This window comes from Juglans microcarpa x Juglans regia, chromosome 5D (genome assembly GCF_004785595.1).
Source record: "Juglans microcarpa x Juglans regia isolate MS1-56 chromosome 5D, Jm3101_v1.0, whole genome shotgun sequence".
NCBI classification, from domain to species: domain Eukaryota; kingdom Viridiplantae; phylum Streptophyta; class Magnoliopsida; order Fagales; family Juglandaceae; genus Juglans; species Juglans microcarpa x Juglans regia.
Window position 1 is genome coordinate 6,356,584 of NC_054602.1, and position 10,437 is coordinate 6,367,020.

The window sequence follows — 10,437 nt, forward strand, 5'->3', positions numbered from 1 at the left end:
TGGTCTGCTGGTTGTGTTTGTCTCAGGTACACTTTACATTCATCAAGTTGGTTTTGTCACCAATCCGCCAAAGGGGGAGATTGTAGATGCAAGACATTCCTCAAGTTGACTTTGTTATCAATCCACCAAAGATGGATATTGTAGATGTAAAAGTTTGGCTAGAACTAGGTGATTAAGTTGATAAGTTCGTATAAGATTAGGTGACTAAAATGATAGAGTTTATCTTATCATTAAGTTAGTAATTTTGGATGAATGTAAATTATTTATTGATTTTATCTATAACAATATTAAATTTATCTTAGAGGTATTAGAGGTTGTTTAGATAAGTCATAAATGGAAAAATCGAGTCCCAAGAAATCTGCACTTATCCAGAGAAGAGGTTGATCTGAAATCTGTTACTACAATGAAGAGTTATCACAAAACGTCAGCATTCCGTTAGGAGACGACTCCGCGACCGTCAGCAGAGTCATACTGCAAATCAAATTCCTACCAGGCTCATTCCGTCAGCAGAGTCCTACTACAGATCAAACTTCCATCAGATTTGTTCCGTCAGCAGAATCCTACTGCAATTGGAATTGATTTTCAGATTGTTTATTTAAGAGATCCAATAGGTTAGGATCAGTAGAGATTCAGATTTGTATATTTTCTAGAGCACTTTCCAGTGCATATTTTAGTGAGAAAATTCTTTAGAGAATTTTCATACTGTTTCTCTCAGAAAGTGGTACTTGAATGTGAGAAAATGAGAATTTTCTAGTATTTTATCTCTCTTTTTTTGAGTTCGTGTATACTCCATGTTGGAGAATTGATTGGTAGATTTCAGCCACTGGAGTTCTAGGAGAAAAGTCAATGTTTGAAGATCGTCAGAGGTTCTGACTGCTACTGCGGTAGAAGACAAATGGGTCATTTGTCTGGTCAAGTAAGAGTGTCAATTGACAAAGGTTTTGTAATTGAGGTTTATTTGTAATTGATTTTCAAATAATAAAATTGAATTTTCTGAGTTTGGCTGCCCCGTAAGAAGGGTTTTACCTTTAAAGGGTTTCCCTTCGATACCAATCTTGGTGTTACGCATTTCGTTTATTTTATGAATTTGATTGTTTATCAAATTAATTGCATGCTTGACGACTAACTAATTTGTTGAATGAATTGGTAGATATTTCTATTGTGTTACAGGAGTACTTAGGTAATTTCACTTTTTTATTTTAATTTTTGTTAGGGCAGTGCGTCGATTTTTTTGAGAAAGTTTATCATTTTCAGCTCAACGCCTATATGACTTTTGAAAAAAATTTATTTGCAAATTTGTATATTAACATACGCAACGCATATGTAGAAGTTATACACTAATTAATAGAATAATAAAAATACGGATATTTTGAACTTCTTAGAATATAACTGAGAAATGCTTAGTTTTCTATGAGATCTCTGCCTAGATATGTACAAAGCTAGAGCCTATATACGGTGCTTTCGAGTCCTTCTATTTTCTGGTTCAGTGCTTGAGAACATGAGAAGCGAGGAAAGGGAACCCTGACAGTACTTGGACGAAGTAGACAAACATTAGGTTTAGATGAAAGTACATGTTGAAGAACATGCTGCATTTTGTCAGGATTAATCTAATCTCCTGATTAGATTCACTATTATTCAACATCCGTACAATTTAGTCTATATTAATTTAGCTTCCCTTGTTAACTAAGCAAGTAATAGCATGAAACAAGGATCCAGTTCTGCAAAAATCCATTTAAGGGAATTCACAGATCACTATATCCATATAGTCATTTAATTAGATCACGCCACACCAAGGTTTACTGAAAGCTAGGACTTCTTAATTCCGAAACGAGGGTCACGGAATTCACTGTTCATGTGAGAGATAGAATCTCTTCAGGATGTATCATAACTCAAACCCTAGGGATCAAAGCCGAAATGCACTGAGTGTCTTTGAACTGTTTGGTACTGCATCCGTTGAATTGGAGCTGCACATGCACCATTGCAGCATGGCATGTCGAGATAACTACTGGACCTGATTATTTGTTTAATTAATTTGGTATCAGAAGTTAGTTTTTTAATTGCTTGTCTTTGCCCTGGAGTTCTACAAGGAACATGAATAATCAAGGTGGCCTCAAAATCTTATGTGAGGACAAGGTTGCTGGATTCGGGAGAAAAAGTTGACTGTCATTTTGTTATGTCTATGAGCTGTTCTTCAGCTATAGCTATTCTACGACACCAATGATGTGAGCCCCATGACTGCTCAGAACATAAATAACAGACCCAGTGACAGTAAATTCCAACAAAAATTCCAACAACAAGAAGGCAGATCATCACTATGGAGGCCTGATAATTTGGGGAGAATACGAACAAAGAATTGAAAGTAGTCAATTTCGAAGGCAAAAATAACCCTCTTTTCTAATCTTTTACTAACAAAAAATGCCTTTATACTGAAGCCAAAAAGGAAAAACATTTCGGATTTGAAAGACATATATATAATATGCCGAGCTCTGTCTATTTATGTGTTACTGTCTCCCCCATTACAGTACAGTGTTGGCATGTGAAAGTTGTCATTGACTCAGAGCTCTGTGTAATAAACAAAACACTTGACGTCCATTCTCAAAGGACCATACAATTACAAGCAAGCCTCCATAAATTTGTGCAAGTTTTCGGGAAAAGTAGTGTACTTCTGGAATTCGAATCCTACGTACGTGTAACCAAACCGGCCATACAATGTATGATGTACACGAAATTAAAGTTGCAGCGTTGGAATTGAATTCGTGAAAATTTTTATTAATAATGGTTAGGTACTCAAGTGTAAGACAACATCAATGACCAAAAGAAAAGGTATGTAAGATATATAAGATCTGTTCAATTATAAGTAAAATCAATGGAATATGAACTCCATAAGGCTGGCTTGAATCCTTGATCATACGGCCATGCATGCAGTTATATACACTCGGCCTGATCCAGCATATTCTCAAAAACAAATAAATATGAACTTTGAATATTGGCTCGAACCAAGCATGTCATCCACCATATAGCAGCCCCGGCATCTACCCACAAATATAAAGAAAGAAAGGATATTGGAAAAATCCCAATCCTAATCCTCAAACGCGGAATATTGTCGATGAGAGTAGGTAAAATGGAGCCTAATAGAGGAGATGCACATTAACTACTCATTCAAGTTCATGCTTCGTTGCCATTGCGTGCAAATGGGACATTATGGATACAGATCAGAGGACCACTTTCATTCGATTGTTCATTCATTTATTTCCCACCTCTTGTGTATATATGACTCCTTAATTTCTTGCTTCTTATAGATATCTCACATGCAGGCTCATGCCAATAGCTAGCTCCCACGTAAAACGTACTTAAACAGAGTAAGATGCTCTAAAGATCATTCAAAGACTCAAACTCAACACTTCTTAATTTGATAATTAATTGAATATATGTTTGAAAAACTTTAGTTATTTGCTCATTACTCATTACGAAATGAATGAAAAGGTAAAAAAGCTAACCCAGTTATAAAGTGGGAGAGAGATAATTCTCGTCAGGCCAGCTACTACTACGTACGTACAGTCTCTCATGAATAACTTATATATAATTAAGCCCTTTTTATTTCACCACTACTTTGTGTCAAATTAAAGAGTAAATGCAACTTCAGAGTTTAAAAGCGAAACATAATTCGAACCCATGCATGCATCGGCCTCCTATCTCATCAAAAATCAATACACTGCCTGAATTTAAATTAGTAGTTGAATAGAGCTCATGGTTAGGTACAAATAAGATTACGTGGAACGATGCTTGCACGTAAACATTAAACATCATTGGCTTCCACAAATTAATTATGAAAAATTATTTGTATAGTTCTAGGATTTATAAATTTTACAGTCTTTTTAATAATAAGAAGTGCACACATAAGACTCACTTAAAAAATAAATAAAAATAAAAATAAAAAACTATTTTCTCATCTTGAATTCTACATTTTTTTCAAAAAAATTACACTAGACTTACCGCACACATAAAAGCTTCATTAATTTTTCATTTACTCCAGATTTCAATAATTTCCCCTCTCATTAAAGTTGATCATTACTAGGGGTAAAAAATAAAATTGGTGAACCAGTAAACCTGATCAGATTGGTGCGTTTGGTCCGGTCCGGCACCGGTTCCTTTTTCTCAAAATTGATCAAAATCGATCCGGTTTCGATTTTCCTTTTTCTAACATTTGACCGGACCAGTTCATATATATATTTTAATCTTTTATATTGTATAAAATATTTTTTATATTATATATGATTTTGTATTATATGATAATTTACTAATTAATATAATATTAAAATTTAAAATCATATATAAATAACTAGATATTATCATTATAGTCTATTGTATTAGTAATTATACTAATAATATATTACTATATATTATAATATACTTTAATATATCACTATAGTTTATATATAATACAATTATAATTTATATTATAATATACTACAGTATATTATCACTATATTATTATATACTATAATATATATACTATATAGTATACTGAAAAAATTGAATCAAATCAGATCAGAATCGATAAAATTGGAAGTACCATCTAAGAGTGTAACTGATACGATATCGGTTCTTCAAGTCTCAAAATCAATATATACCGATTCAATTTTAAAATATATTTAAAATTAGACTAAACTAAACCGGTTGCGCTCTCATTTTCGTTACCCATAATTGGTATCAACTGCACCATATTATTGCATATTTTTCAAATCAGAAAAACTTAAATTAATCATAACTAACATATAGTTTGGTGTGATATATTTTTTTCTTTTTGATGATTTATATCTCTGAATTCTTAAACTTTATTGTGATTCTTAAATTGTTTTGGTCGGAATTTCTGATCAAAACAAATTGGACATTCATTTGAGCTTTGACTTGGAATATCAAATAGCTAGGCACGTGTCCGCTCATGAAGCTTTTAGCTAAGGCAAAAAAGTTATAACTAAGCCGACCGTTGTAAACTGACCGTTTTTAATATACCGAGCTGTCGGGAAGATCCAGCTAGTATCTGTTGATCTACTACTCCCAGGCGTTTAGTGATGAGTAGCGATAAACACCCAATATTTTATAAAATACTTTTTATAACACATTATAAAATAATATTTTTATAAAATGATATTAATTTTATAAAATATTTTATAACAATATTTTTTATTTTTAAATATTATTATATAAAGTGTTGTATTAAACATTGTATATGCTATTTTTCAACTTGCATTGTTCAAACCGGATCCGAGAAAAGAAGACCGTTCCTCGTTATCAGTGCATTTTGCCTTTTTTTTTTTTAATTTTTCCTCTCTTGCATTATCAAGTTATCAACGTTCTAAAAAAACCCTGATAACATATATACTCTCTCTCACACAAGCTTCAAGTTCAAACTCTTATCCCCTGTGGACAGACACTCAGCTCGGACAACGATGTCTCTGTACGTAGGCTTCACTCTATTCCAGTGAATCGAAAACAAGAGGACTGAAAAAAAGAAGAGCCCCAAAAACTTACCTACTCGGAAAGATTTAAAGCATCTGCTTTTAGAGAGACAGAGAGAGAGGTAGAGTTGCGGTAGCAATGGTGGCCGGGAAGGTGAGAGAGGCCATGGGGCTGCAGAAGTCGCCAGCGCGTTCGAAGCAAGAAATGCCTCCGAAACCGCCATTGCCATCACCGAGCTCGGGGAAGGTGCCTCAGAAGGCGTCAATCTCGCGCACCTTTGGGGTGTACTTCCCACGCTCCTCGGCCCAGGTCCAGCCTCGACCACCTGACGTCACGGAGCTTCTTCGACTGGTTGAGGAACTCCGGGAGAGAGAGTCTCTGTTGAAGACTGAGCTCCTCGAGCACAAGCTTTTGAAGGAGTCCGTCGCCATTGTTCCTGTCCTCGAGAACGAGATCTCCGTCAAGGATGCAGAGCTCTATAGAGCTTCGAAGCGAGTCGAGTGCTTGGAGATTGAGAACCAGACGTTGAGAATGGAACTGGAGGGTCTGAAGACGAAGATGGATACTGAGAGAAAAGAAGGCGAGGAAAAAGTCAAGGCAATGGAGGCCGAGATTTCGGAACTGAAGAGAACAGCTTCGGATCACTACAGAGCGGAGCTCATCCTAGACAGTGACGAGCTTTCATCTTCCCAAAGGTTTCAAGGCCTAATGGAGGTCTCCATTAAATCAAATCTCATCAAGAACTTGAAGAAGGGGACAAAATGTACGGAAAGCGGTTCGATTTTTGAGAACCAGAAGCTTGAAGGACCGGGTTCGAAAAAAGAGGATACGGAAATTGAGAGACCGAGGCACTCGAGGTGCAACTCGGAGGACCTTACCGAGTCGTCCGAGCCCACCCTATCCAACCTCCGATCTCGGCCCCCTAGGGTTCCAAAACCACCTCCAAGACCATCATCCTCGACCTTATCAGCTCCCACCTCATCCAATGGTCCCTGTACTTCCTCGGAGAGCAAAGCTCCAACAGAGCAAACGGTCCCTCCGCCGCCTCCCCCACCGAAAAAAATGGCTCCTCCACCGCCTCCGCCTCCGCCAAAGGGGTTGAAGGGGTTGCCTGCGAAGGTGCGGAGAGTGCCAGAGGTGGTGGAGTTCTACCACTCCTTAATGAGGAGGGACTCGAGGAAGGACTCAAGCGCAACCGCTACGGCCTCCGACGCGGCACCGGCCACGGCCAACGCCCGTGACATGATCGGCGAGATCGAGAACCGGTCTACTCACCTAATCGCGGTTAGTTTCGGTAACCGTTGGTGGTTTCTTATTGTGGCCATATTTACGGATTTAACACTTGAGCTTTTATGTCAGTGACAACTGACAGGTGCTTTTGTGTCTTTACCGGTGTGCCGTTACACGCTTTCTTTATTGGATTTTATCGTTGCTTGGCAGATGAGACAGCGTTTACATTCGTCATCCTCTTTCAAAATCAATAGAATATTTAAAAACAAAAAATCAGAAGGAAAAAGCTGTAATTTTGATGAAGCTTGGTGGCAAATCCAATAAACCCTCGACTAAAGGCTTTTATTTTGCACAGATAAAATCGGACGTAGAAACACAGGGAGACTTCATAAGATTTCTGATAAAAGAAGTTGAGAATGCAGCTTTCGCGGACATTGAGGATGTTGTGCCTTTTGTGAAATGGCTGGACGACGAGCTCTCTTACTTGGTACATTTCCTTTTCTCTTTATTTATATGTTTTTATTGAGAATCTGTTCCTTTCTGCGCAAAATCTCGTGCAGAGGTCCTGACTCTTCAATTATTTTTAGGTGGATGAAAGAGCGGTGCTGAAGCACTTTAATTGGCCAGAGCAGAAGGCGGATGCACTGCGCGAGGCTGCATTCGGGTATGCCGATCTCAAGAAGCTTGAATCCGAGGCTTCCTCCTTTCGTGATGATGCTCGCCAGCCAAGCGGGCCTGCCCTCAAGAAAATGCAGGCTTTGCTCGAAAAGTACTTGCAAAATTGTCTTCGACTCTTTTTGTGCAAGTTTTTCAAATTATGGTTGTTCTTTTTTCAAATGTTCTCTAACTCTTGTGTCGTTTGAAATAACTATAACAGGTTAGAGCACGGTGTCTATAATGTCTCCCGAATGCGAGAATCTGCAACAAGGAGATATAAAGTTTTTAATATTCCAACGGATTGGATGCTGGATTCTGGTTATGTGAGTCAGGTGATTTCATTTTCTCTGAAATGTCGGAATTTTCTCTAGAAACAACCACTAGGCCATTTTGTTAGATTAAGTTATAGATTTCAGGTGGTCAACTTTAGAGCGTCATGCGTATGGATCTTGGGGAGACAATACAAGGGCTTTGACAGAAAGAATCTGCTATATATTGACTCTAACTAGGAGTAGTAGTGGTTGCTAGATTGACAAAATAATGGCTAGATTTCTGCCTCATGTTGTCTTTGAATGCCTGTATGCGCACATGTGAAGTCCCAGATTCTTAATGTAATATGCTTGTCTACTTCCTCTCCCATTGCAGATTTCTCAGTAAAGGAGAGAATCAAATGCTCTGTGTTGACCGTTTATCCATTCCCAAATTTTTTTAGACCCATTGGGGTTTACTGTGTATACATATATAGTTTTTAGAAAAATGATAGTTGCAGTCGTGAGTACGTAAGTACTGTGTAATCATTTTGAAAAAAATGAATAATTACGAGACCCATATAAAATAATAATAATTTTGAATAGTGAACTCCACTTTTTTTTAAAGTGACTGCAGGACGCTTGTACACTCTATGACTGTATGTAGCATTATTCATCACAGGGTTTCTTCTTCATGTCCGATCTGGGATGATGAATTTTTGTTTCTTTCTTTTAATGTTCTGGTTGGATGATGAATTTTTGTATTTTAGCTTTCCCAATATTAGCTCGTTTACTATGCCAATAATGATGGAAAATGCTACAGAGCAAGCTGGCATCTGTGAAACTGGCCATGAAGTACATGAAGAGAGTGTCTGCAGAGCTTGAAACAGTTGGCAGTGGTCCTGAAGAAGAAGAGCTGATAGTTCAATGTGTTAGATTTGCATTCCGAGTGCATCAGGTAAATTACGAGCAATCATCTTATTTAGTAATTTAGTGCTAATTTGCTGATGGGGGAATGTATGTAAGTAACGCTAACGTGATTGTTGTTTTTGCCAGTTTGCCGGCGGCTTTGATGTGGAAACAATGAGGGCATTCCAAGAGCTGAGAGATAAAGCCAAATCATGCCATGTACAATGCCAAAACCGGCAACAACAAAAGCTTGTATGCAGATCTACTACACCTTGCTAATCTGTAGCAAACTCAGCTTCAGAATTATTGCTACCAGTTTTTTCTTGTAAACATAGGCATCTTGTTTGTGAATACCATAGCATGGCACTGGCCATCTTTGACATAAGATTTGTTAGTTAATCTATTATTATTATTCATAATTCAAGGAGAAACCAAGATTATTGGGCTTTGTATACAAGCAAGCTCTTTCCCTTTCTAGTACTCCATTGAAGAACAACAGCAATCTCCGAATGTGTTTTGCCCAATTTTGTGCTTTAGACACTCTTTTCTACTTCTACTTGAAGTGTATGAAAATAAATGCTTTCAACGCTTTATTGGGCTACCTTTACCACGAAAGATGTCTGTCTGCATGGTTCATGGTCCACATTGTTTTAGGTCATATTATATATATAAAGTAATAAAAGTTTAATATGATATAAAGGCAAGTAAATTTTGGACTCTAAATGAATTATGTATATATCCTTCCGGTTTTAAAAGAGTAATGGTATACACATAATATATTTTCACAACATATTTTACAACAATGATGTAAGATGAGGAGGATATTTTTATAAAATGACATTATTTTTATAACGTATTTTATAAAAATACCACTCGTTTAAAATATAGTTGTGTAAAGTATTGTGAAAAATAGTGTAAAATGACGTTATTTTTATATCGTATTTTATAAAAATACCCCTTGTTTTTATAACATATAGTTGTGTAAAGTATTATAAAAAATAATGTAAATCATTTTCCAAAAAGTTTGTTCTTGGTCTAATCATGGAATTGGGATTTTTGTAATCTTTTTATTGGTTTTAAATTTCTTAATTTGGCAAATAAAACTCCTTGGCCGGGCTTATTGTACTATTGTTAATGGTGGGCTAGTTGATGAGCGGCCTAATTGATGTGGCCCGATAATTCTATTATCTACCTGATAGCCATCATAACAGTTAGCCCTCCGTGTTATTTGGTAAATGTACTTTTTGCTTCTATATTACTTACTTCTTTTGTGTAAATTCCCGATCCAATTTAAAAAGCTCTTGATTGTTTTGAATAACCGAACAAAAATTTTAGCAAAACCAACACCCAAAACCATGCCCTTATTAAGAGTAGTTATATTTTCAAGTCGGTATATAGAGCATACCATCCACATTATTTAAATTAATAAAATTTGATTTATAAAATTTAAATTTTAAAATTTATTTTTTAAATCAAATTATATCATATAAAAAACTTACTAAATGTGTTAACTAACCGCCTTATACATAGAATTTTTCCTTTATTAATTGTATTAGTAATCAAAATAAGGTATTCACCTTGGTTAATACTATTATCTGTCAATTTAATTTTTAAAAAATAAATAAAATATGTGGATTTGATCATATTTACCATCGAATGATTTTTCATGAAATTTAATTAACCTTTGGAGTTGATAAATTAAGACAGTTATTAGGATGTAATTGATAAAATATTTGTGCTTTCTTATTGTTGATTTGTATAACAATGTATTGTTTTGTTATGATCTGTTGGCATGTTCCATGCCAGTAGAAGCTCCTTGTAGCCTGTACTCTTTAGATCCAACCAAATCACTATTCTATGTTTTAGGATAACAAGAGTTGGTCAAATTAAAATTTTCGGGAAGATTCAAGAAGACATGTAAATGGGAACAACT

General features: G+C 36.0%; 1 protein-coding gene across 1 annotated transcript; it reads left to right on the forward strand.

Annotated features, from left to right (window-relative positions):
* Positions 1–5,376: 5,376 nt before the first annotated feature.
* LOC121266129 (protein CHUP1, chloroplastic-like) lies at positions 5,377–8,925 on the forward strand. Its single transcript, XM_041169863.1, has 6 exons — positions 5,377–6,744; positions 7,046–7,177; positions 7,278–7,459; positions 7,568–7,679; positions 8,419–8,553; positions 8,652–8,925. Exons 1-6 carry the CDS (start codon positions 5,599–5,601, stop codon positions 8,781–8,783), a joined length of 1,839 nt encoding a protein of 612 aa, XP_041025797.1. The 5' UTR covers positions 5,377–5,598; the 3' UTR covers positions 8,784–8,925.
* Positions 8,926–10,437: the final 1,512 nt, after the last annotated feature.

Excerpts from the sequence above, each read along its gene's own strand:
- LOC121266129 (XM_041169863.1), top strand. The coding sequence starts at position 5,599 with ATGGTGGCCGGGAAGGTGAGAGAGGCCATGGGGCTGCAGAAGTCGCCA. Across the intron at positions 7,460-7,567 it reads ATGCAGGCTTTGCTCGAAAA|GTTAGAGCACGGTGTCTATA; the intron begins GTACTTGCAAAA and ends TAACTATAACAG. Across the intron at positions 8,554-8,651 it reads TTGCATTCCGAGTGCATCAG|TTTGCCGGCGGCTTTGATGT; the intron begins GTAAATTACGAG and ends TGTTTTTGCCAG.